Source organism: Passer montanus, unplaced genomic scaffold (genome assembly GCF_014805655.1).
Source record: "Passer montanus isolate IOZ18808 unplaced genomic scaffold, ASM1480565v1 scaffold101, whole genome shotgun sequence".
NCBI classification, from domain to species: Eukaryota; Metazoa; Chordata; class Aves; order Passeriformes; family Passeridae; genus Passer; species Passer montanus.
Genome location: NW_024356616.1, coordinates 1,104,882 through 1,131,432, shown reverse-complemented (window position 1 = coordinate 1,131,432; position 26,551 = coordinate 1,104,882). Strand labels below are relative to the sequence as shown.

General features: G+C 50.4%; 2 protein-coding genes across 2 annotated transcripts; one reads left to right on the top strand and one right to left on the bottom strand.

Moving 5' to 3' along the window:
• Positions 1–68: 68 nt before the first annotated feature.
• ADAM9 (ADAM metallopeptidase domain 9) lies at positions 69–23,868 on the bottom strand. Its single transcript, XM_039716401.1, has 22 exons — positions 23,704–23,868; positions 16,364–16,461; positions 15,799–15,863; positions 14,774–14,852; positions 12,857–12,933; positions 11,951–12,140; positions 11,206–11,271; positions 10,722–10,793; positions 10,005–10,174; positions 8,801–8,882; positions 7,919–8,052; positions 7,545–7,716; positions 7,335–7,427; positions 6,918–7,113; positions 6,325–6,430; positions 5,716–5,899; positions 5,011–5,091; positions 4,421–4,526; positions 3,300–3,438; positions 2,736–2,838; positions 2,065–2,192; positions 69–1,152 (listed from the first exon to the last, which is right to left on the bottom strand). The coding sequence occupies exons 1-22, from the start codon at positions 23,807–23,809 to the stop codon at positions 1,038–1,040; spliced, it is 2,562 nt and encodes an 853-aa protein (XP_039572335.1). The 5' UTR covers positions 23,810–23,868; the 3' UTR covers positions 69–1,037.
• A 1,413-nt stretch (positions 23,869–25,281) lies between these two features.
• On the top strand, positions 25,282–26,446 carry TM2D2 (TM2 domain containing 2). The gene is made up of 4 exons (XM_039716455.1): positions 25,282–25,525; positions 25,600–25,687; positions 25,760–25,875; positions 25,988–26,446. Exons 1-4 carry the CDS (start codon positions 25,338–25,340, stop codon positions 26,199–26,201), a joined length of 606 nt encoding a protein of 201 aa, XP_039572389.1. The 5' UTR covers positions 25,282–25,337; the 3' UTR covers positions 26,202–26,446.
• The last annotated feature ends 105 nt before the right edge of the window (positions 26,447–26,551 follow it).

Genomic DNA, 26,551 nt, shown 5'->3' with positions numbered 1-26,551 from the left:
CCCTCTTCTAGCACAGTTGGTGCTGAGCACCTCTGCTCATGAGGAGATCCAAAATTCAGTCTAGGCCATGGTGCAGGAGCAGAGGGCAGCCTAGTCTGACACACAGCAGCCCAGAATCATCCAGACTGACACCACAAGGGCTTGGCTGTTAAAGGATGGGGTGCATCAGTCACCAGGTTCCCATTTAAAGCGCTCAGAGAAGCTCTGGTGGTCCAGGCAGAGACACTTCCCACTTCCCAGTGTTCTGCAGGGACTGCTGCTGTCTTTAGACCTGAATTAAAACCTAACAGCCCCCCATTTTTTAAAACCAGAATATGTCTTCTCGTACCTTTATCTTCACTGCCCATCCTTGTATTAGTGGGAATTAGTACAGGAGTCTCGTTTAGCCACTCTCTAATTAAAAAGCATTAAACTCAGTGCTCCTACAGCACAGCTTAGTGTCAGTCAGCATGGAGTTAAGAATTTAAGTGCATTATTATGCATCTATAAACATATATACATGCATAAACATGTTTAAAATAGATCTCTCTTCCTGAAAAAGTCCTCTGAGACCTCATTTCATTTATGCCATTAAGGTGTACATGGGAAACACTTTCCAGTCCATGCAGAGTAACTGTAAATTAACTGACCAGATCTCCTTGCTTTGCAAACGGGTTACTCCAATTCCTCACTGCACAGTCAGAGAGACAACAACAAATCGGACAAATTTCCTTACCAGGGCTCGTGGCAGAAATGGGGAAACCCAAACCCATGTGCTGGATTTCAGGACCATTTCCCTGCAGGCTGCTGCACTCCTGCTGCCAGCCTGGCTGCAGCGGCAAAGCTTGGACAGAGCGAGGGACAGGCTGGGTGTTTCAGTCCCTGGAGCTTTGGTCGAGGTATCTGAGTGTAAAGTTCTACATTCCTGGTTGGGATCTCTCCTTTGCCCTGTCCCAGGCTGCAGAGGGAGGCTGCCGGCACTGCCACGGGATGCCAGAAGGGGAACTGCAATTTCAGCCAACAGGTCAGCTGGCACAAAGGCCCTGGGGAGCCAAAAGCTATTTGGGAGGCAAAGGTGCCGGTCGGGAAGGGAAGTACTGTCCCTGAGGTAAACATTTCTGCTGTGCTGGAGGCGGTCCCTGAGGTACAACCTTCTGCTGCGGGGGCGGGGGCCTGCGAGGGGACACAGGAGGAGCAGTCAGTGCCACAGCCCCCACACCCCACCGTGCCCAGCCACCACTGCCCCACCCAGAGACTGACTGTCACCCTGTTCTTCTCAGCCTTCTGATGTTTACTGTCTGGTAAGGAAGTTTCTCACAATTTTATGTAAGTAATTATTGGTTTACGTTCTTCTCTGGAGGAGAAATTTGATGGACTGTTGTCATGTCCAGTGGCATTGGTAGCACTTTGATAAGTCTATAAATATTGGAGTCAGAAAATAAATTTCCCTTCTTTTTCTTCTTCTTACCTTGTCCACATTGTTTTATTTCATGTCCTTTTGCAACAACTGATTCCAAACATGCCAAGCTCAGACTGTGCCTTCAATGGCCTGAAATGCTCTGGGAACCCCTATCTGTTAAAACTCACCTTTTCTCCCAAAATTCTCTGAAGACCCCCCCCCCACGAGCTACATTAGGATGGTCCCACCCACCCTGGCACTTCCTGGGTCTGTGTGTGGCACAGCACAGCACTGCATCTCACAAGCACAATTCAAAATAAGATTAAAAATACAGGAAAACTTTCTGCTCCAAGTTAAGAGAAATGGTTTTGCACTTGGCCGTAGCATTCACAAATCAGCACAACGACAGATTTGTGAGCAATTTGCTTTTAAACTGACTATTTTAACAGGCTTTTCATCCACCTGCTGGGCTAATCTGCCCACACAGCAGCACTCTGAACCTCTTTCATCACCACACAGCCGTGACAGCGCAGGACGAACGCGCTGCCTTCCAGGGTGAAGTGAAGGAGAAACTTCTCCCAGTGAAAAGTCAGCCCCACTCCCACACAACACGTGATGGAACACCCCAGGGAGTGACAGCCAGGACAAGAAATGCCATCAGTGGCCCTGGCAGTAAATGCACTGACCTGCTGGGCACCCTGGGTGCCTGCTGCAGCGGGTACTGCGGCGGGGAGTAGTAGGGCTGGTGGAAAGCCTGCTGAGGGTGCTGGTTAACTGGGTAAGCTGGGACAGGAAAGGTGTTGGGATGCATGTCCTACAAAGAAAATACAAAGAGAATGTTCACCAATTCAAAGTATTTGCATCACTGAATAAGTGATGTTCAAGAATGCTTGCAAAGCAGCCTGGCAATGTCAGAGGTGCTCTTCCCTCTGAGAAAGTCAGTAGGAAGAAGCAACAGCAGTCTGGAAACTGCTGGATTTTTAAAAACACAGAAAGGCTGATCACAACAGCACTTGGTTTGCTCTAGGAGTGTGCTCTGGCTGGCTGTGGCTTTCAGAGAACTGCTCTGACAAGGAGAGGGGCTCTCACGTGGGCTGGGCCTCTGGCATGAGGAAAAGGGAGCAGCAAAGCAGGTAAACCAAGCACAGCCTGGGACAGCACTGGAACTGGGAAACTGAGGAGCCCCCTCAACCCTTAGGAAATAAATATTCTCTCTGCTTTTTATCAAGGAGAAACATAATTTTCAGAAGTGAAGAAGTAACTTGAAAGCTTTTATTAGGGCAAAAGTTATAGCAACTGCCTTCATATCTTGATTTGAGAGTAACAAATAGAGCAAGGGAAGGTAGCTGGTTCCTACCATGGGCACAGCTCTTGGAGGATAAGGCATGCCACGGGAGAAGCCTCTCTGCTGGTAGTCCCTGGGCTCAGTGTCTGGCCGAGGAGGAGGTGACTGAAGTGACCTGAAATCCAAAGGACATGGACTGTGTGAGCACATAACCCAGACACAATCACTGTGCAGGCTGTGAACCAGGCACTGTGAACCTCAGCTGGATTTATACCATCCTAGCACGTATCAAGTGTGAGAAAGATAATATTTACACAAATCTAATAGACAACAACAACTCTTTTTCTGTTCAAGCCTCTGGCACCTTCCCTTTACCCCTCTATAAAAAGATAGGACCCAAAAATATAAACTATCACCAATGCACAAGAACAAATATAACAGTAAACAGAAAAGTCTCTGGTCTCTTGATTTGGGATGGATTCATCTTTTCTGTCATTACCAGAGGCAAGCTGCACGTGCTGTTGGATGCAGGGGCCTCCCCCTGACATCCTGGGGCTGGGATGTGCCTCCACACTTAACAAACATCCATGGACTACTCCAGGGCAGAGGAGAGGGCAGAAAGGAGGAGGCACTCACGAGTGGCAGCGGGACATCAGCCTCCTGCAGCTCCTCTTCAGCCTGTCCCTCTTGGCAAAGGCCAGAGCAGCAGCCACGAGCAGGGGGAGCACCAGGAAGAAGAAGACCAGCAGCCCATTGCGCAGAGAGGTGTCTTTGTCTGGGGGCACAGAACCATGGAGAAGAAATAAGCCTTACGTGGTGCCACCACCACCTGACTCACAACAGCAGAGAATATTAGGTAGGAATGGTTCTGTTTTCCATTTTTCATAGAAAAAACCCAAAATAATCCAGTAAGATAGGATTTATTTGGGCATCTTTCTGTTTGTCTTTTAGAGCTGGTACCCTGGGCTGCAGTAGCACATTAAATTAGGAGATCAATCCTCATTTTTCATGACTGTAATGTTTCATTACTGAAGGTTTTATGAGAGAGGAAAACAGAGCTTCTGCCTTTTTGGTCTGATGTTAAATCTACCTCTTCTCCAGCCACTGTTTGCTGTAGACAAAGAACTTGGGTTCTTAATCTTGACATTTTTATATGCAGCAATTTCTCCCCTGCAGGCTGCACTAAAACAGCCTTTCCCTTTTTCTGTCTGATGATTTGAGGCATCTGCCCAAGCTCCAGTGTGCTTCTCCAGCCTGTTATTGCATCAGTCTCTAACTTTCCCAAACCCACACCAGCTTATGAAAAACAGTCTTCAAGATCATTCTTGTAGCCCACAGAAGTTACACCAATCCCATCTTTATATATTCCATATAAACACAGCATAAGTTTGCTCCAGATTAGAGCTTGGCTCTGGCTTCCTGTTTCACCTTCAAACCCTCAGTGAGCAAAGCAAGCTTCCCAGCTCTGTCAGTTGGATTTCTCTTGTGCAGGAATTCCCTTCACTGGAGCTTCCCTTCCCAGCCCAGATACAGAGAAGTCCAAGAGGATCTTGGTTCTGAGGTGGCAGAAATCACCTGAACTAAACCAGTCCAGATCCTTACAGACCCCAGCATCCCGAGACAGAAATGCCACTCCTCGAGCAGAAAACCTCTGCCAGAATTCTTTGCCAGTGAAACCCAGTGCAGAGCCATGCAGCAAAGCTCACCAACACGTGGGCTGCCCTGGAGCACCCAGCCCTGCCCTCAGAGCCACTTGCCATTGTATGGAGGGCCACTGTCCACGCTGCCCCCGTAGCCCTTGGAGTCACAGAAAGGGGGGGCCCAGCCTGCTTCACAGTGGCAGTTCCTGTTGTTGTTGCACACCTGTATTCCAAAACACAAATACTCAGTAAAATTTCATTTCTGGGCATTTAAATCTGCTTGCAGCAGCCATGACCTGTTCTGCCCCTCGTACTGCTCAGCCTGGAGAATTTTACCCAGTAACTCCTTAGCCAATTCCAAGCAGTCCTTGGCCAGGCATCCCAAGATTTCACATGACTGAGCACACACAGCACTGTTCAGGAAGAGCTTCCAAGGATTAGCTATCCCAACAGCTCACACACCATGGCTTTTGCTTGGTTTTTTTTGTTTGTTTTTTTCCTTTGTGAGATGCAGAGTCAAATTTCATTAGCAATACTGGAATTGGGAATTCTTGCCTGGCAGAGAGTTTTGTCAAAAGATTTTTTTGACACTGTTACAGGTTCTCTTGCCTAGAAGCATTTTATAGAGAGTTTTACAGTTGGACAAAACAGAAAAATAAAGTCACTAATCACAATTTTAAAGTTTGCTGCCTCTCTTCCCTGCTTACCCCATGCCCATGGCACTGCTTCTCCACGTCACAGTCGTAGTTCAGGACAGAGGCACTCACACACTGGAAGTGCCTGCAGATCTGGGGAACAGAGATGCACACAGATGAGGGATGATGGCATTTCAGTGCCCCCCTGCCTGCCCAGCTCCCTGCTCCTAGCCCACAGCCACGCTGTGCTTGCTGCCACAAAGCCTCACACACTCTCACTGATAATTCCAAACTCTGCAGAAACTCTGCTCCACAAAAGGCCTCTCAGCATGGGGCTGAGCTGGCACTGGAGCCTTTTGTCTCCAGTCTGAATGTAAAGGAACAGCAATTAAATTGTGCCCAGTAAGGACATGTGGAATGCACATTCCTCTGCTAGGGCTAAGCTTCTGCACTCTTTAGTTTAGTTGGATTTTAATTGAAAGTTGTCTTCCAGGCACTGGTGTGGGCCTGGCTCTTCCTGCTCATTGACAGAGCAAAGTTTCTGGCTCTCAATAAACTCAATTTCTTTCACTTCACCTGCAAATGAAAGGCTCATTAAAGGTTTGATGCAGTACTGGGCAGTGGGGGGAAATCAGTGGACTCATTTAATTTCACATTAACTACAGGCATCCAAAAATAATGGTCATAACTATTCACGAAACAGTGCAGCTGAAAATTTTATTCCCATGAATACCCCAAATTATTACATTAGGATACAATTTTAAAAATTTTTATTACCTTTCCATTACCACACTTGGTGCCTTCATTCACCATTCCTGGGTCTGGGACATCAGAACCCAGCTGGAAATCCACCCCCCAGCATGTGGTGCCTCTGATGGGAGTTTGGATAATAGCAGGCTTGATTCCAAACACAGGCATGGCTTTCACATTTTCACACTGCAGCTTCCCACACATGGCATTCCTACAACAGCAACACAGGAACACTGTAGTGACACTTGAATTTATTCTGAGAGCCAGACTACCATGTGTTTGATACGATCTTTCTACTGGAAGATGCTACTTGAAAACAAAATTGAGGCAACTTGACAAATAAAACTGAACTGGGCTTCATTCCAGTGCTACAAAAGTAGTTTATCCCTTCTTTCTATAAGCTGTTGGAATCTCTACATTAAGGAAAACATGATGATTGGCTTCTCATCTTCCCATATGTGAACACTCAGGGAAAGCACAGTCCTTGACAGGAGATGTGGAACACTCTTCTCACCACAGCCCTGCATCCCTGCCCTGTGCAACCCCCTACAACACCCCAAACTGACACCACAGCACCCAAATACAGATTCCCAGCTGTGTATTTCAGAACTTCCCAATGCACTGGGCTCAACTCACCAGCTGGAACACTTCTTGTAGTCATGGCCGTGGAAACCACAGTTGCCAAATCTGTCCCCCTTGGAATTCACTTCAGCAAAGCAAATGTTGGGGGCTGCTTTGGCTTCTGCAAACAACAGCCCATCCCCAGAGAGAGGAGCCACGTTACCCAGGCACAGAAACATCTCACACAGATCTCCTGTACCCACAGCAACTACCCTGCTACACCAAGTATTTGCCATACAGCAGTGACCTTAGGAACTTGGTCTAAACACTAAACAGGTCACAGAATTACAAATACAAGATTACAAGTTTAAAAATGGAGAAAAATAGTTACTTAACCTGAGTCAGCTCTGACACTTGATATTTCTTTACAGACCTATAGAGCAGAAACCCCACTGTACCAAAAATGATAAGTGCAACAAAATTAAGACTTGGATCCCCAGCACAGAACTAAGTGTAACACAGGAAAAATGCATGACCATGATGCTAAACCATTACTACCACTGCTCCAAATACTCTGCCAAAGCCAGCTGGTCTCTTTAGTGACAAGCAAATAAATATATTTTAAATATCTTTAGTCACATCTCTTAGGAAGACTGTAACTTCCTTACTGGAGCCAAAGATGTCCTGGCACTGAGCATCATAGTACTGGCACACGCCGTTGTAGCAGTAGGCCTCCTGGTTGTGGCAGGGGTGCCCGTTCTGCACCGTGAAGTCTGGCTGGCAGAACTGGGAGGTGCCATTGCAGTACTCCGGCAGGTCACACTCGTTGGTACTGGCACGACACTCCGTGCCTCCAGGAAGGAGCTGAGCAGAGAGGGGAGGGAAAACTGCATCAGAAAACAGGAATCTCACAGCAGAAACTGGCGCTGCACCTGACCCACGATACGCCCCAAACCAGGGACAGACCTGAATTCTGGGCTGTGTGTCCTCGTGTGACTGTGGGCACACAGGACAACTCCCTCTCACAGATGCACTGACTAAGCCAACGCTCTCCTTTTCTCAACTTCCCAACCAGAGTCTCCTACCTGGCAGTTCTTGCAGCAGTCACCATAGGCACATTCAGCACCGGATCGGAGCCTGCAAGTTCCTGGCTCGCAGCACGGATCGCTTTCACATTCCTGAGGACACAAGGGCTGTGAATGTCACAAAACCTCCCCCTCTGTCACAAACAGTCCCCTCTGAGCGGGGGGAACAAGACTGCCCTGGCACTGCTGGGAAAACACACAGCTACAAACCTTTGGTGAGCCACAGTCACACTCTTCCCCAGCATCCACCAGCTTGTTCCCGCAGTAGGGGACGCTGTAGGTCTCATCAGGCTTTGGCACGTTGAGCAGGCAGCTCCCACCTTTGTTGAGTGTCAGCTTCTCAAAGTCTTCTGCACTGCAGCTGCTGAAGTTCCTGGATCCCCTGCAATGGAGAAAATGAGCTGAGCTTTACACCAAGCCAAGCCAGCATCCCCTGTGTTAGGGTTAGGGGGACATTTGCTTTCCCCATTACAAGCACAACACTTTTTGCAAGGGGAATTTGAAGGTGAAAGTAATCCAGAAAAACAAAGCACATGGATGGGGCATTTTGAGCCCTCTTTGCCTTCCCTTGGGCAGCTACTTACGATGCTCCAGAGCTCATAATGCAGCTGCTTGCCCCACAGTGACAGACTCGTTCGTCGTCATGGTTCATCCCCAGGTTGTGGCCGAGCTCGTGAGCCATGATGGAGGCAAACATCTGGATACTGATCCTTCCAAACTGCACAGGAGTGACACAGGAGGCAGTCAGCACACAGCTTATACTGACACAGTCAATGCTAACTGCTGTGCCAAGGAGAACCTTTTGCCATTCTGTCTCTACATTATCAGCATTCTCAGACCAACAGTGCTGCATTTCCAACCAAGTGCATGGAGTTTGCTTAGCAGTAAGAGCCCTCAGACAAACTCCTCTGTTGTTGGGACACTACCCAACAACCTCCACTTTCCAGAGCAGCTGCAACATTAAGACAAAAACTAGAACTCTCCACATCAGCCAAATTCTCCTGAAATGTGCAAATTCCAGCACTTCTGTCACTGGTCCAAAGCCAGATTTCTGGGATTGCAAGTTATCTGAGACCAGCAGCTTGGTTCATTAAGGCTCTGCAGCTCCATACAAAACATGCAGTGAACCAGCACTACTCAGGGAGGTCACAGCTACAGGAACACCCATAGCTAAACACCCATAGCTCCCACTTTTGAGGCAGAGATACTTAAAACAACACAGAAATCCTCTCTTGAGAAATCCTTTTGCATGAGTACTGCACACTGAACAGAGGAGAAGCTGAGCAGAAGACTACAGAGAAGTTGTGATCCAGATACCTTGGAAGTGTCAGAAATTGTTGTGGACAACATAAGAGCCCCACTAAGCCATTGCAGCTTTGTTAAGAAAGACACTGTGCTTCCAGGAAGACTTTCAGAGTGCAAACTCTGACTTCAATCACATTCAGAGACCACTGAAGAAATCTCACCACGTTAATGCCTCCTGCATGGCTCTTGGAGCACACTGTTCCCACATAGGCCATTCCAGCTGTGCCACCAAAACCCTTCTTCCTGCAGTCATGAAGAGAAAGGAAAGGCCATCATCTGTCTGTACAGACACAAAGAGTCCAGAGCACCACTCCTGCCTGTGGGGCACAAACCCTGCTGCTCCATCTTTCCCAGGCTGACACGGGAGCACTGCTACTGACTGCAAGCACAAATGGCATCAGTTAAGCTTTTGATGTCTGCTCAAGATTCCTTTACTCAGTTAATTTAAAACAAGTGTTTACAGAGAAAGCCTCTTCCACATCATCCCTCTGCCTGTAAGGAGCACAGCACTACAGCTGTGAGGTGACTCTGGTGGTTTTGGGGTCTCCCCAACCCAACCAAGACAGAGAAGTCCAATTCAGCACGACCTGTCCAGCCCCCTCAGGCAGGCTCCAGAGCCACAGGCAGTCTTAGCAAGCTCAGCTCTTAGTGATTATCAGCTCATTAGTGATTTCAGCTCTTTAGCTTGCTAAGTGCCTTTTGGCAGGGAGAGAGAGGAGAAGACTGTATGAGGTTCCACAGAGATGTCTTCATTGGGGTCTTCTGCAAAGGTCTCAGGGACAGCTCTTCTATCAAACTGGGCAAAATAGGGTTTTTATAGGGTACAGGAGTTTTGCAAACTATCCAATGGTGAGGGTCGAGGTGAATGTGACCTATAGTCTTACAGAGAGATAACAAGGGTCCAAAGGTGGAAGAGAGGGGCTTCTTAGGTCCAGTCATCATGCCTAGGCATTTTCTATCTGCTTAAAATATCCCTAGGCTTTTTTGGGAGACTTCTGTCACGGCTGAGACAGTAACTTGGGGAGACATTCCTATCATGGCTGAACAAGTCATCATGCCTAGGCATTTTCTATCTGCTTAAAATATCCCTAGGCTTTTTTGGGAGACTTCTGTCACGGCTGAGACAGTGACTTGGGGAGACATTCCGATCATGGCTGAACACCACGGAGGCACTGCAGGCCCTGTGCCTGCTGCACAGGCACTTTTTTGGGAGACTTCTGTCACGGCTGAGACAGTGACTTGGGGAGACATTCCGATCATGGCTGAACACCACGGAGGCATTGCAGGCCCTGTGCCTGCTGCACAGGCGGGCTGAGCAGGGACAGAATGGCCCTGCAGGGAGCAGAGGGAAGGGGCTGCACTCACAGCACAAACTGGGCGCTGTCGTGCCGCCGGCGCAGGACGAGGTTCTTCTCTCGCCACTGCACGAAGTTGGCCAGCACATCCCCAGCCCCCCCGTCCGTGCTGATGATGTTCTCGTGCTTCCAGATCTCCAGACCAACCAGCACGATGCGGATGTTCAACATCACGTACATCTGGGGAGAAAAAGGAGGAGAAATAGTCATTAATATCTCCAGACAAAAACAAGTGGCGTGGTGTTTTGGATCTTATTGCAAGCACCCATATTTTCTGTGTGGGTTTGGATTTTTTTTCATAGTTAGTACACAACTGGAACCACCAGAATGAATTTTCCCTGTGATTTAGACCTTTATTAGCTACAGGATCAATGCTTAAATGTCACACTGACTACATTGTAAGACAATACCAAACAGAAATAAAAAGAAGAATCAATTCTGACAAATATCATGTGAAATAGTGGAGTTACAGACATGCTTTTTCTCTAACCTTTACACAGACATAAGAATTGCAATAATTGCAACAATCTGTCCTGTCACTCACTGGATATAGCACAGGTTGGAAGAGTTTCCTTAATTAATTTTCAAGGTGGATAAGTGCAGATGAATTTAGAGGTGGAAAAGCTTCCATGGGGATGCATTCCCCAAAGTGGTACCAGAACCCACCCCAAGGTGGACACTTCCAAAAGGCAGCAGGGCTGCAGCACACAGCATCCCTCCTACTCACACTGTCAAGGAAGTTTGCCAGCTGCACCATATGTTCTCTTACTTCTGTTTCACTCTTCCCAAAATCCTCAAACTGCAAGACAAAGAAACTTAGTTTCAGAAGAGAAGAGACAACAGTTAGGAAAAGGAACAGAACATTTTTGCCTGGCTCCAAATCTCCCAGAAGATACAAATCAATTCAGCAACATCTTCACTGGTACTGCTCAGCAGCTCAGTATTCCAAAGACAACAGCAAAGGCAGTTTTTACCACAGGATTTCCTTACATCAGGAGATTCCTTGCTAACAGAACCTCTCCCTGTCTGATGGCTGATTCCTTTTTTGAGGAGGATTGCATTGCACACATTTATCCACTTCCAGGGTGGCATATTTGCACAATAAATTGTCAAGTGTTTTTCAACAATCCATTTGGGAGTAATGAAACCCGAGGGTTTTCCAGGCCCTCTTCTGAGGAGAAAGAAAAAGGAAAGCCACACAGAACTCCCACCTTTTCTTTATCCACAACTATGAACAGCTCCACATATCTTGTCTGGTGCAGGACCGCCCTCTTTCTCTGGGGAAAAAAAAAAAAGTGTTTTAGACAGCTTCAGATTTATTAATTCAAGTATAAACAAAAAAACCCCTCATGACATTGTCATATTTCACTTGATACTACCAGTGGTTTGAGACACACCCAAAGCACACGGTGCCAAAGCCAAGCAGTGTAATCCAATGCAATGAGAGTCTCTGTGTTTTACACTAAAACTCAGCTGCACAAAGACTCCCCTTGTTTCAAAGGCAAGGGACCTCTGCACAGCTTGCTTTGGAAAGTCACCACACACTTTGATAAAGGGGCAAAAAGATTCTACCAGCAAATACCAATGACTTGGATGTGAAACACAACATTTTTTCAATCTTGTTCCTGTACAGTCCGTGAAGGACAAGAGGGACTTCACACCAAACTGCTACTGTGATGGTGAGGAGGATGGAATAAACATGACAATATTCTGCCCTTAGAAGTCTCCCAAAAAAGCCTGGGAATATTCTAATCAGCTGCCCCACCCTCATTGCCATGTGCAGAAGCAGGAGGAGACTGTGGCTGCTTTGGGGAAGAAAGTGAGTTGTCCCACAGTGCAAACCCCCCAGACCACAAACCTTTAGGTATGTGCTAAGTCCCAGGAAATCTGATAAGCTGCTTGCACACTCTTAAATGAGCTCACAAAACCCTTTATGTGGGACTGGGGAGGACTTACCCTCAGCAGCTGGGTCATAGTGGGATGGAGATCTCCCTCTGCATGTTCCCCTTCCTGGTCTCCAGTGGTTACTCCACATGCTGAGGGCTCTTTCTTCACATTATCCAGTCGATACAGAATGTGTTTAGAGGCAGAAGAGGGATCCATGGGCTCAATGCCATAGGTGACATTCCCTATTGTCACCAAACCCCTAAAATAAGGTAGGGTGTGAGAAATCTGGCACTGAGCACATAGGACAGTTACCCAGAATTTTTACAGCTAAACAAAGGAACAGTTATTCCTGGATAACCAAAACCTGCCTGCACCTCAGATCTTGTCAAGCAGCACACTTCACCTCAGGCCTGGCAGCAGCCTTTCACTGAGCAGGGCCTTACAAATGCAGGACATTAAATACCTCTGTAAGGCTCTGCAATGCCCCACGAATTACATCACAGGTCTCAAGCAGAAATGCTTTAGTTCAAATACATTATTGCCACTCTGGTGGCTGACACAGCCCTGCAAAAAAATCAATAGCACAGAATATATGGCAATTAGCCCACAGTAGAAAACAATTCTATCAAACTTGAGGTGCATAAGGTTTAGGGCCAATTTTGTGAAATGTGGAGACTAGTGTTCAACATTCCACTTCTGCAACAGGCACAGCTGTCATGACTATCTGTGCAAGTTGAAAAATAAACCAAATATGCATCAAAACCAACTTAATGCAGAATGTTACCAGAATGCAGTAATAACTTATTTGATGGTACTTCAAATATCTGTGAAGTCCCTGAATAAAAGATGCCACAGGACAGCAGCACCAAGGCAGCTCAGGGCAGCCCGTGACTCCCTGTCAGAAGCAGCAGAACTGGCTTTTGGCTTCAGCAGCCACCAAGTGACAGCAGGGACACAAAGGAGGAGTTGTGCTACCTGAGCCCCGAGCAAGTGCTGACAGCCACCAGGGAATCCAGAGTGCCCTCCACGAACCCCTGGTAATGGCAGTGATCCTGGACAGGAAAACAAGGGTGCATTACACACGTGTTCCAAGCATGCCTGCACAGCCAGGGCAACCTCTGATCTGCCACTGACCAGCAACTCAAGATTACAACTCAAGAATATGAAATGTATTCAGTTAAATTCACCACAGCTGGATTTCTTGACTTGACCTATCCCTCTCCTGTTCTGTCCTCCACCCTGCCTCAAATATTTCCAGGCCAGCCCCTCCCTCCTGATTTGGGCCAAATTACTCTTCAGTCTTCTGGCAGAAAGTCCTGGCTTGTCTGTCACCTCTCTGCAGCAGGAGGGGGGACAGCACCTGCTGTGCACTCCACCCAGAGCTGTGCAGCCCTGGCACACGGGGCACTCCCACTGGGCACTCTGGACATAGGAAGTCTGGAAACTAGACAAGGGTAGCATGGGGAAATACACTCCATTTTCTCTGGCAAGGGCATCTTTAGACACTGATAGGGGTCTATAATACAGATTCTGTCCCCTGCTGCTCAGAAATGCAGAAAAGCACAGAGGGTTGTGCTAATTGTTCAGGGTGACTTTTGTGACCTAATGCTGAAAAAGCATTTTTCCTCTAGCCAATCCCTTTTAACTAGGAAGCAAACACTCACTTGACTCAGGTGCTCTATTTTCAAGAACAAGAGCCTATGAATCATGTATGACTAACACTTCCCTTTCAAAGGAACAACACTGGGCTAAGAGTGAAGCCATTAGGAAAGCTCTCTTGCATTTTGTATCACACAACCTGCTTTCAATTCTACATTTCCAAAGGCAACACATCAGGCAGGCTGCTGGTACAGAATGAGAGCTGCAAACATGCTTTCTGTGGAGTAACCCCAACACTGGAGAGCACATCCCTCCCAAAAATCCTTCAGACTTGGTGCTTCCATGCTGTGAACACCCCATGGAAGCACCAAGTGTGGAGATATGAGGCTTGACTCCATGTTTTCAGAAGGCTGGTATATTATTATATTATATTATATTACATTACATTACATTATATTATATTATATTAAAACTATACTAAAAGAATAGAGAGAAAAGATTATTAGAAGACTAAAAAGAACAGGAACAGAATGCATAACAAAATCTTGTGACTGCTCACAGCCTCGACACAAGTGGCTGTGGTTGGTCATCAATTGAAAACAATCTACATAGACTAACAGAAAATGCACCTGTTGTATTCCACAGTAAACAGGAACAGAATGCATAACAAAATCTTGTGACTGCTCACAGCCTCGACACAAGTGGCTGTGGTTGGTCATCAATTGAAAACAATCTACATAGACTAACAGAAAATGCACCTGTTGCATTCCACAGTAATAGACAGTTATTGTTTACATTTCTTTCTTGAGACTCTTCAGCTTGTGACTGCTCACAGCCTCGACACAAGTGGCTGTGGTTGGTCATCAATTGAAAACAATCTACATAGACTAACAGAAAATGCACCTGTTGCATTCCACAGTAATAGACAGTTATTGTTTACATTTCTTTCATGAGAGTCTTCAGCTTCTCAGGAAGCTGAAGAGAATATTCATAAAATATTATAGCTACACTTCCATCCCTTCCAGCAGTACCCCAATAACGAGACACAACAGCACTGCCTTGTAGAGAGGAGCAGCTTCTGAGACAGCAGCCACCCCCACAGCAGAAAATACAGGTTTTTCTCAGGTTAGAGCCTCATCCAAAATTAAAGATTCTCTCCAGGAAGAGGGCAGTGGGTACTGAAGGGAGCCCAGCAGAAAATACAACTATCCTTTTGTAATCCCAACTCCCTCATCCCACAGATGCTCTGTTGCAGTCACCCTCAGTGAGGGTATGAAGAGAAGGAAATCCTACCTGGACATCTGGATAGTCCAATTGCAACTTTCCCTCCTTGTCATAGGTATAAACTGTGAAATCTTTGGGCAGCAGTTCTCTGCAATGACAGGGGACAAGGAATACAAGAGGAATTTCATGGAATGACTGTGACATTGGAACACAGCAGTAAGATGGCCCTAATCAAAAGTGTGACAAATATGTAAATTGAAATCAAATAAGGAAACATTAAAAAGAAAAACCCTCAAAAATTAACAAAGAAATAGTATATTTTCACAGCAAAATTCAAGAGAGAAGAATGGTAGAACTGATAATGAAATAAAACAAACCACCTCACCTCAGAGAGTAGAACAACCAGCAAAACCCATTAAATTGTGCTAAAAGCCTGTTTCCAAGCAGGAAAAAAAAATTCCAGCCCTCAGTTTGCTGCACATGCCTTCTCCTCCCCAGACTGAGGAGGAAGTGCACTGGAAAGTCTCCCACGACTCAGCCTGCTGCACCATGCTGGCAATTCCATTGATGTGGTGCAGCTAAAATCCCACACTTCTGAGGGTCAGGGCCTTGGCAAGTGGCAGCTGGAGCTCCCCAGGGGCTTGCACAGTTGTGTCTCTATCACAAGGGCAGTTTGGCCAGTTTGGTAAATGACCACGTGCTGGTGCTGCCCTTAAACCCCAGGCAGACAGAGGCTGCATCAGCTGTGAGGTCTCAGCATTCAGACCTTGGAGAGAGTCAGTTTTCTCATTTATTAGTGTCCTTGTGCTACTGAGTCAGGAAAAAACACAAAACTAAACCAATAAACAAGATCCAGACAAAAGTGAAAATATTTACTTGAAACACAGTTCAGCTCGTTTATTTTTAGCTGTGAATAGAAAGAGTTGTAGATTCCCTGGGTCTCCTCGGAGTAATTTGCAGCTTCCTGCTCTGAAGGGGGTTCCCCAGGGCTGCAGGAATCAAAAAACATCTCTGGCTGATGGCCAGGACACTAGAACTCAATCTCTTCAAAACAGTTTGAGTAATTGAATAATTTAAAGAAATTAATCACTTACTTGTTCTTTTCTAGATGAATGGTGTATTCTTTTCCCTCAATCTCAACAGCATATGACACCTTGTCCTGAATATAAAGAAAGGTGGATTTTACTCATGTTAATGAATGAAACAGTCTTTGAAACCAACAATTGTGGTCTGAAATTTATTTTATAATTGTCCCTGCCTTGAGAACTCAGCATCCCTTCCTGTGTGACTGGGGAAAAATCCCATGAAGGAAATGGTTTCAAAATAGAAATGTGGTTTTCTTGTTCTTTCCTTCTAAAACTTCCACAGAAATTTCAAAGTCAGAGCCAGAAAAGGACAACACAGCTTTTTACTGAATATGATGCAAGTTTTACACCCAGATCAAAAATCCACTGCAGCAACTCCTGACCTCAGGAGGAGGGAGGTACTCCTGTCCCTCAGCTGCCAGCAGTGCCAGAGGTGATGCTCTCTGCAAGGACAGACATTTCCCTGCTGCCAGGTGCATCCAGCAGCATCCCACGGGCATTTCAGGTCAGTTTTGGGCAGACTTCATTTGGAAGCAGACACTGAACTGAAGATGTGTCTCAGAGAGCCCAGTACCTGTATGGAGGAGCTGTTGGAAGCCTCTCGTCGTTCTCTTCCCAACCTCTGTGGAGTTACAACTTCGTAGGAAGTGAGCAGGGAAATCTCCTGGAAACCTGGAGAGCAGAACAGACACACTGGCTAAAGGAACAAAGCAACCAAGAGGATGAAGCACAAGGAAGAAAACACTACTTCAGGAAAAGTCCACACACAGAAGAGCACAGAGCAAGGCACACTTGGATTGCCTTGCAGGGGCCAGAGAAAACAACACACAAACAACAGAGGAGACACCAATTTTTCCAGAAAGTTTCAAATTGACATCTCCACATTGCAAATAGTGTCTGACCAGTACCACCCCTCTTCACCAGCAGAATCAGCACTTCAGGCAGCTCAGCACAGCAAGGACACACTCAGGGACACCCAGGGTCACACCAAGTGTCCTGTGCTGCAAAGCTGCCCCATGCAACCTCTCTCAAGGAGCTCCAGCAGCTCCTGCTCTTCTCCTGACGCAGCTCAGCCTCACCCTGGCCCTGCACACACAGCCAAACAGCCCTGAGGCTGGTGCTACTATTTATTATGCTTTTAGAAAGCTCCCAAGGGCCTCATCAAAACAACTGAGGTGAGACAAATCCCTGCAACAAAGAAGCTGTTCCAGATTCCTTTAAATATTATTTGCACGTGCAACACCAGACAGATCCCCTGAACCAAACAAGTCCACAGTCCAAGCTCCCTTTATCAGTTTTTGCAAGCTGTTTTATATTAACTATGTAAACAATAATAAATTGTGCATGCAAATTACTTTTCCCATCAGTGGTGGCATCTGCTGGTGCCTGGCTCGCAGCTGCTCACCCAGGAAGCAGGAGGATGGCCAAGCCAGACCACAGGCAGCAGCCAGAAAAATAGTTTTCCTGGCTCATGGCAAGGGAATCAATGAGCTCATCAGAGGAGTCTGAGCTCCCCAACAAAGGCAGGGGGAAGGGAACAGTTATCCCCACTGTCTGTCTCCAGAAATCATCACTATGTCTGGGGCAGGTGAGCGAGTGTTTGGTGTCCAAGACCCTCCAAAAATCTCTCAAGTGGGACTGAGATGCTGCATGCAGTTCAAAGCAGCCCCTGTGAGCATACCAGAACTCACACTCCGTGTCCAAAGGGCCTTTGGCTTCTCTAAGCTGCAGGACAGCACTGTGAGCTCAAAGCCTCCATGAGAGGCCTGCTCCATCCTTTGGAAAATGGGCAGGCTTTAAATGCCAGGGGTTCAAGCAGCACCAGGCTGCAGTGGCATTCAGGCTCCTTCAGATGCCTTCCCACCCCTGGCAAGCTGACACACATCATCATCATCATCATCACCTCGGGGGAGCACTCAAAAAGGCATCCTGAGGAAAAAGCAAGCCCCTTGCACACTCTTGCCACCACCAGCCCCAAAGAACAAGCCAGCAGGTCACTGCCAGCTCCTGTCACAGCACACGTGGCCATGGCAGGAGGCCTCAGATGCACTGTGCTGTCCTGCTCTGTCACACAGCATTTCTGTCACTGCTTCTCAGAACTCACACAGGGCACAGACTGCAGCAGAGCTTTCATCACTGTGGTGTTTGGAGATAAAAAGTATTAAAAAAAGCAGAGATAAAATTCCTGCAAACAGCCCCTGAACACAGTGTCAGTACCTCCCTGGCCTGAAAACAAGGGAGGGAAGGGCTGCTTCCTTCCCTGGAATGAACCACCAAAAGCACACGCTGCAGCAAGCACTTCTGTCCATTTGTCACTTCCAGCCCCGAGCCCCTGCAGGGCACTGCTCTGCACTTGTCCCATCCCCACCCTCAGCAGAGGGGATGGGACACTCGGGCCAGGCTCTCGAGGCACAGGTGACACAACCAGCAGGGCACAGCCAGCCTTGGCAGGGCTTGGAACACACACACGTTTGCCCAAGAGCAGCTTGGACGCAGAAAATAAGTAAATGAATCATCACATGAAGCAGAACTGGGAGGGATTTCTGGGAAGAGAACAACTCCAAGAGGATCCTCTTAGAGCAACAGCACTAAAAGTGGCCAGCTTTCAAGTCTCTGAATGCTCTGAGAGTTCTATCCCCACTTTCTGCCCCCCTTCCCATCCTTCACCCCCCTGCTCTGAGAGGTGATGGGGGTGGGGGTCCCCAGCAGGAATGTCCCTGGCACTGCCCCTCACTTCCCAAGGAAGCTGTTTCCATGCCCAGGGCCCTGTGCAGCATTTCACACATCACCAGCAACTCTCAGAGAGGGCCCAGAGCACTTCAACAAAAATCCAACCCAAGGGACAAGTGCAGCCAAGCAGGAAGCCAACCCTGCTCCCACATTTTCCTTTTACAAAGGCCAGGTAGAGTTTGGGATCAATTTTTCAGCAAGTTACAGGACTTCTAATGGTCAGGTGCTTTCTGGGAGCTGTTGGAGCTGCACCACGTCACTGCTGAGGACATGACATGCTGATGACCCATTTCCGTGCTGAGATTTTGTTTCCCATCAGAAAAACACAACTGCATCCATGACCATATTTATCTCTCTCATTAAAGGCTGCCATTAATTACCAAGCATTGGAGACAGCTAGGAAGATGTGATTCATCTTCCCCTCCCCACCCCACATCCACCATAGGAATTCCATGCATGCTTCATGGCATGTGGGAGCTTGAAAACCACCGGGACACATCCCAGCCAGAACAATTCTCCAGACACTGAGGGAAGCTCTGGGGGTGTCCAGGTGTTCTGGGGGTGCCTGACAGGTAAGATTACATTCAGCAGAGGTCAGACTGCATCCCCTGTCTTGCTAGACCTTGGCATGCCCATGGGTTGTTGGCTCAGATACAGAATCACAGCACACAGCTACATCCACCTACTCACTCACCCTTCCCCTCAATTTCCATCCTTCCTGAGCTGTGACTCCTTCCTGAGCCCTGCCTCCTTCCCAAGCCTAGCAACGGAAGGTCAAAGATACACTCTTCAACAGAAGAAAAAAAATTAAGAAGAGGAAAGTTCAGCCTGTGGCCTGTTACAACCACAAAACAAGCTAATTTCATAAAAACAACTCATCCGCATGTGAGCAGGTCAGCTGCTAAAATCAAAATTCATTAAGTTAACTGCAGTTATCATCAATTGATTACAATTAACAGCTGAGGTCAGCTGCAGGAGTCATTCCACACTTTGGCAGGGGATTGCTCACCAGAAGTGCCAAAGGCATCACGCAGCCATCCAGCCCACCAGGACCAGTTCCACACGGAGCATCTCCACCGAGCACTCCTGACCCCAACAATCAGCTCCTTGTGCTTCAAGCTGCACCTCTGAGCCCCAGAGCAGGGCAGCCATTCACCCCCTTCCCTCTAGCTCCACATCTTCATATTTCCAGTGTGCCTGTCTCTCTTTTCCTAAGGAGCATCAACATTCAGTATTTCCTTACACCTGTGCCTGCTCATTTCAGGCTGTTCTGGCTCCACTCTCCAGGCACACCTATCCCAAAAAGCCCCACAGCAGCCCAGTGAGGCCTCACACACACCAAGGCACGCATGCTCTGTGTGTTTATGGATTTCCACAGTTAAACTCACCTTCAAAACAGACAGCACATGTCTGATCCACCTGGCATTTAACCTCCTCTGACACTCATTTCCTTTGCTGCCAACATGTTCCTGCTCCCCATTTTTCACCCTCTCATACTTGTACAATTATTTCCACCTCAGCAGAACATTCTGTCCCATCCTTTCAAAGCCACTTCTTTCTGACAGGTACTTCTCCCATGCTCAGATCACCGGGATTGCTGTCCCAGTCTTTATGGAGCCTGAATCCCATCTGACTGGGAGGTACCAGCTGCCAGCTCAATCTGCATTCTCCATATCCTATTTTCAGAATCATACAGGAGTTTGCCAAGCAGAGTCTGAGGAGAAGCTTCATGACCTGGCTTACTTACGTATGTCCTTCAAAACAACAGAAGCACTGCTGGTGGGTTTCTCCAGGCAACGACACACCAGGAAAAGCATTTTTTTGGTGCACTTGACTTTTGCACTGAGGTCACAGCTGAAGTAGGATTTACTCTTTGGAGTACTGCAAGCAAAAACCTCCTTCACTTTCACTATGCAAATATTATCCAAGTCCACTTAAAAATGTTTAGAGGTTTACAGAAAACACAAAGATAGCAAGTCTTCTTCTAAATGTAGCAGTGTTTTCCGTGGAGCCAGCAGTTCCAGCTCCTCCCAAACCTCAAACACTAAAGAGTGCCTCAGTGGTGTTTCATCTTGAAAACACCTGGGAACATCTGGCCAGCTGTTCTTCTACAGGCTCCACTCCTTGGGACTTTTCTTTCCACCTCTCCCTCCCCTGTTCTCAGTCTTCAGACCTGCTGGGTGTCCTGCTGTGCTTTTGAGGAGGCAGGAAGAGATGAGCAATTCTCATGGCAAGAGAAGCAAATTCCTCTGTATGTATTGCTCACCTGGAATATTTGTATAACATTAAACCTGGCCAGAGCAGTTTGTGAAGTTTCTTTTGGTATTTCACTGGGGATGTTGGATGTTGATCAGGTTACGGAGCTCTTCCACAGAAATATTTCCTAGAAAATTCTTACACCCCTTGCTGAAATCCAGACCTATGCTGTAAGTGTTTCCTGTCTAGACTCTCCCCATTCCTTCTGCCCTCCCTAAAGCCTAACTCGTCTGCAAGACAACAGCTCCCCTTGTTCTACAAAAAGGACTGTCACAAGTGTCCACTGGTACTGTCACCACATCCTCTGCACCTCGGAGCCTCCCCACAAGGAGCAGCAGGGTAAAGCTGTGCTGTGTGCAGCAAGATGAACCCTCCTGGGGGTCACTGGCCCTGAGTCACTCCCTTCCACCCATGAGAGCGTGCCCATGGACAGGGGCTGAGCGTGCTGAGCCCACTCACTTCCTCCCCATCTCACCAGCTCTGCTTTCTCAGCTGACTCCGTGGGAAGCTTCTCTTTGGAGACATCACTGGCTTTACATCTGGCCACCAAAGGGAACTGTGAAATGCACATTCTTACCTTTTTTTTTGATTTTTAGCTTGTGAAATAATAATGATCAAGACATGCAGAAACTGTAAAGTCCTGGTCCTAACTTCCTTTTTCCAAAAGCAAGGCATTACAAGAGGCAACGTTAGCCACACTGAAATTCTTTCCTCTCTTTCCTTTTCACATGAGGAAATAACCACAAACTCACTCTTTGCTGAATGATTGTCCCAGATTTGTTGCAATATGGGTGAGGCAGGGCTGTGTTTTCTGTGATCTGAACAAAAGAATTATCTTAACCAAACACCCTATCTCCCCAGCAATTTAATCTCAAGCTTTTAGACACTTCAAGAATTGTGGTCAAGCCTGGCTGGAACATCTTGGTATGTGTATAACACCAAGTATCAAGAAAGAGATGGAGTAGTACAAAGCAGTGTCTGCCTGTGAATTTTTTTGAATCCATATAGTCAAATCTTGAAGGCTCCTATGGACACAAACAAGAGAGGGAAAAGCACACACACAAATCCCTTAAGGCTGCACACCACTATGTGATTATGGTCATTCAGGAATTTTCAGATTATAATTTCTGGTAACACTCCACTTGTGCCTTACATCCCTATGTGTGTCAAAAGCACCAACATTATAATCCAAGAGCTGGAGGTTTCTACCCTCCCCTTCATACTCACATTCAAGCAAGAGAGGTTCATTATATTTCATGGAAGGTTTGGCATTAATAGCTGGGACAAAGAATTACAACAGCAGAGAGGATCACTACCATCCATCATTAGGAACTGGCACCAGTGTTTCTTTCCTACAGGCAGGAACTAAAATCTTATTCCTAAAACACCAAGCACCCCACTGGATGCACAAGCACCTGACATCTCAGAGATGCACAATTCCAGGCATCACTCCTCAGCCTCCTCAGCCAGGCAGCTCCCAACGTGCTGCACCACCTCTCAAAGCTGACTTTCACCTCACACAGCTCACACACCCTCCAGCAACAACGCAGCAAGTGAGAGGAAGAGATTCCAGCACAGAATCCCTCAGGGAGAGGCACACACCACATAAGCACTGTCCTCAGCACGAAGCACCAGTATCAAGTTGTATATTCCTCAGTTGGGAAGACCTGACTACAAAAACATGCATTAATGACAGACACAAAAGTTTTACACAGTGCATGTGTCCCTTCAGGAGGGGGAAACAATGACAGAGGAGGCATTTCTGTCATGCATGCACAGCCTTGAACCAGCACCATAAGAACCCATAAACAGAACTATCTCAATTCATGAACAGTCCCTAAGGACAGCACGGGACCAACTCCTTAAAAGCCATGCAGAATGATGGCACTGAGTCCTGCCCTCCTCCCTGGGGACAGCACCTGCGTGGCTCTGCCCCAAACCCAAGCTCCTGGATGGCCAAGGAGCCTGCAGTGACCAGACAGCCCTGCATCCCTGCTTTGCCAGGGGGCTTTACCTCCTGCTCCAAAAGAGCCGGGCGGAGCTCCCGGGAGAGCACGGAGCTGACCCAGGAGGATGGAGGAGCAAAGAGCCACCTGCGAGCTTGGGCAGGTGTGCCGGGACCCGAGGGCACTGCTGGGATCAGCTCCTGTCTGGAGCTCCATGGGTCCACACGGGAACCTCGTTGTCCAGGGATCAGCTCCTGTCTGGAGCTCCATGGGCCCTAAACTGGAGCTCCATGGTCCCGGGATCAGCTCCCATGTGGAGCTCCATGGGTCCTAAACCAGAGCCCCGCTGCCCCAGTATCAGCCCCCATCAGGAGCTCCATGGGCCCACACGGGAACCTTGTTGTCCCGGGATCAGCTCCTGTCTGGAGCTCCATGGGCCCTAAACCGGAGCTCCACGGCCCCCACACCGGAGCTCCATGGTCCCCACACCGGAGCCCCGCTGTCCCGGGATCAGCTCCCGTCTGGAGCTCCATGGTCCCGGGATCAGCTCCCGTCTGGAGCTCCATGGTCCCGGGATCAGCTCCCGTCTGGAGCTCCATGACCCCCACACTGGAGCCCCGCTGTCCCGCTGGGCCCTCGGCAGCATCCCTGAGAGGAGCACGCTGGCACTGGCGATGCTGGGCAGGGCACCGATGGTGCTGCCACCCACACGCCCTCCGGCTGGCAGCGGCCACCGCCGGGCACCGCCGCGGGGCACACGGGGCCAGCGGGCAGGACCCCCGCTCTGGCCTGGCTGCGGGGGCTCTGCCCCACCGGACCCCTTGGAGGGCACGGCAGGGGAAGCGGCTGCCCCGGGGAGGAGTGACAAGGGGGGACCCGACCCTCCGGAAGGGACGGGGAAAGAGGAACGGCGCTGTCCGGGAAAGGGAACGGGGCCGAGCGGGCTGCGGGCGGCAGGCCCGGCCCGGCCCCGCGCACTCACCCGCGGGCTGCCCGGGCGCGGCCGGCGGCGGCAGGAGGAAGATGAGGAAGATGAGGAGGCGACAGAAGCAGCTCCAGGCCCGGGCCATGACACCCCCTGCCCACATCGCCCCTCCCGTGGGGCGCTGGGTCCGGCCGGCGGCCCCGCGGCCTTATGCAGCCGGGCCGGGGCACGGACCCGGGCACCGGCACCGCCCCGCACGGACCGACAGGGCCCGGCACAGCCCCGGGACCGACCGCCCCGCAAGGACCGGCACGGCCCCGGGAGCCCCGGACCCAGCACGGTCCCGGGCACCGGCACCGCCCCGCACGGACCGGCAGGGCACGGCACGGCCCCGGGACCGACCACCCGCCCCGGGCCCTACACGGCCCGGCACCTCCCCGGGGCCCAGCACGGTCCCGGGCACCGGCACGGCCCCGACAGGGACGGGAAGAGCCTCGGCCAGAAGCGCTGGGTCCCGGAGGAAACGCCCGCAAAGGGAGCCGGTGTCAGCGCAGAGTGCGGGCAGCGCGGCTCTGCTGGGCTTGCCTGCCGGAAAGCTGCGCTGCACGCTGGAAGCGCAGAGCCGTGGAATATCCTGGGCTGGTCCTGTCCCACTCCCGACCCCGACAATCCCACCCTGTGCACCCTTGGGAGCGCTGGCCAAACCCTCCTGGAGCTCTGACAGCCTCGGAGCTGTGACCCTTCTCTCGGGAGCCTGTTCAGTGCCCACCAACCCCCAAAGGGAAAGAACCTTTTCATAATGTGTTGGAAGCACATGAGAACGCACCATGTCAGCCCCTGGCTGGGCAATACCACAGGTACAGGTGAGCAGGAGAAACTCCCCAGGATGAGAAGGCATCACAGCTTTGCCCTCCGCTACAAACACCAGACAAACTGCCCTGCTCCACCAGCCGCCGGTGGACAACCTGCCATGGCAACTCGGAGCTCTGCATCACCCTCCAGAAAAATCAGGAACAAACCCTTCACATTGGGAGCAAGTATGGGCAAAGTGGAGCCAATTTACTGCGGAAAAGAGCACGAATGCACCCGAACCCAGGCTGCCTCCCACTCCCACAGGGCGGGGTGGCGCTGAGCGAGCACAACGGCCAGCTCGGGCGGAGCAGTCGCTGCTGTGGCCGCTGAGCCGCCGCGCTGCCCGTTACCGGCAACACGGGCCCCTGAGAGCCCTTCTCCGGTGCTAGGGGTGTCCGCTCTTCGGGTGAGCGCGGCGGGCGCGCCCCGAGGGAGAGGTCCCCGAGGGAGAGGTCCCCGAGAGAGGGGTCCCCGTGTGAGAGGTCCCCGAGTCCCGGCTGGGCTCCGGCCGGGCCCCGCTTGCCCCGGTGCGGCCCCGGGATTCGGTCCCGAGCACCGCACCGGCGCCCCGCCCCTCGCCTTCGCCCATTGGCCGCCAGCCTCCCCGGCAGCCAATCATCTTCTCTCCTGCCGCGCACTCCCTCCGCCACGCCCTTCGCTGCCGCTTCCTCAGCTTTTTCCGCTTCGCTCGGAGAGGCTGCGAGCGGCTGGCGCCCATTGGCTGCGGGCGGCGCGACGGCGGGCGCCCATTGGCTGCGGGCGGCCGGGGCGGCGCGACGGCGGGCGCCCATTGGCTGCGGGCGGTGCGGCCCGAGGCCGAGCGGGGCGGCGGTGCCGCCATGGCGCCGCCCGTGGGGTACGCGCTGCTGTGCGGGCAGGCCGCGCTCCTCCTCGGCAACCTGCTCCTCCTGCACGGCCGCGGCCTCCCGGACAACGACACCGAGCCCCGCGAGCTGCCGCCGGGGCCGCCCGCCGCCGCCTGGGCTTACAGCGACCCGCGGGCGCCGCTCGTCCTGTGCACCTACCTGTGAGCGCCGGGCCGGGGCGCGGCGGGGAGCGCGGCCTCCCACCCTCCCTCCCCACCTCACTCCTTCCCCGCAGCCCCGATGAGTTCGTGGAGTGCGAGGAGCCGGTGGACCACGGCGGGAACGCCACGGCGCAGCAGGAGCTGGGCCACGGCTGCGTGAAGGTGAGGGCGGGGCGGGGGCGGCCCCGGCGGGCCCCGGGCCCCGGCGGGCGCTGAGCGCTGCCCCCGCCGCAGTTCGGCGGCCAGGCCCACGGCGAGGTGGATCACACGCGAGTGCAGTGCCGGGCGCTGGACGGCATCGAGTGCGCCGAGCCGCGGAGCTTCCTGCGGGGCAGCCGGCCCTGCGTCAAGTAGGAGAGTCCCTGTCCCCTCCAAAACCACCGGGCCGAACCCCCCCGGGAGCGGGGCTGGTCCGGCGGGGAGCGCCGACACCCCCTGACCCCGCCGCGTCTTCTCCCGCAGGTACACGGGACACTACTTCATCACCACTCTGCTCTACTCCTTCTTCCTGGGCTGCTTCGGCGTGGATCGGTTCTGCCTGGGCCACACCGGCACCGCCGTGGGGAAGCTGCTGACGCTGGGGGGCCTGGGCATCTGGTGGTTTGTGGATCTGATCCTGCTGATCACCGGCGGGCTGATGCCCAGTGATGGCAGCAACTGGTGCACCGTGTACTGAGCAGGGGCAGGGCCCTGGGTGCCTCTGCTCGCTGCCAGCTCTGCCTGGCACAACGTGGACTCACAGAACTGTAGCTCAGGGTGCACAGCAGTTCCTCTTGGTAATGACTCTATACCAAGTTGTTCAGGATATATTTTGCTTGTTTGAAATAATCTGGCTTCCCGCTGCAAATAGTGACAGCTTCAGAAATCAGAGCTTGCGAACACAGGGGGGTCAAAAAAACAATAAAATGTGGAAGAAGCTGACTGCACGTACTTTGGGGATTAGTAGATGACAGCCACACAGAGATGAAAGTCACAGGGTCATGGTCTAGCCCTGAGCCCCCCCAGCCAGCCCATTAATCCAGAGTC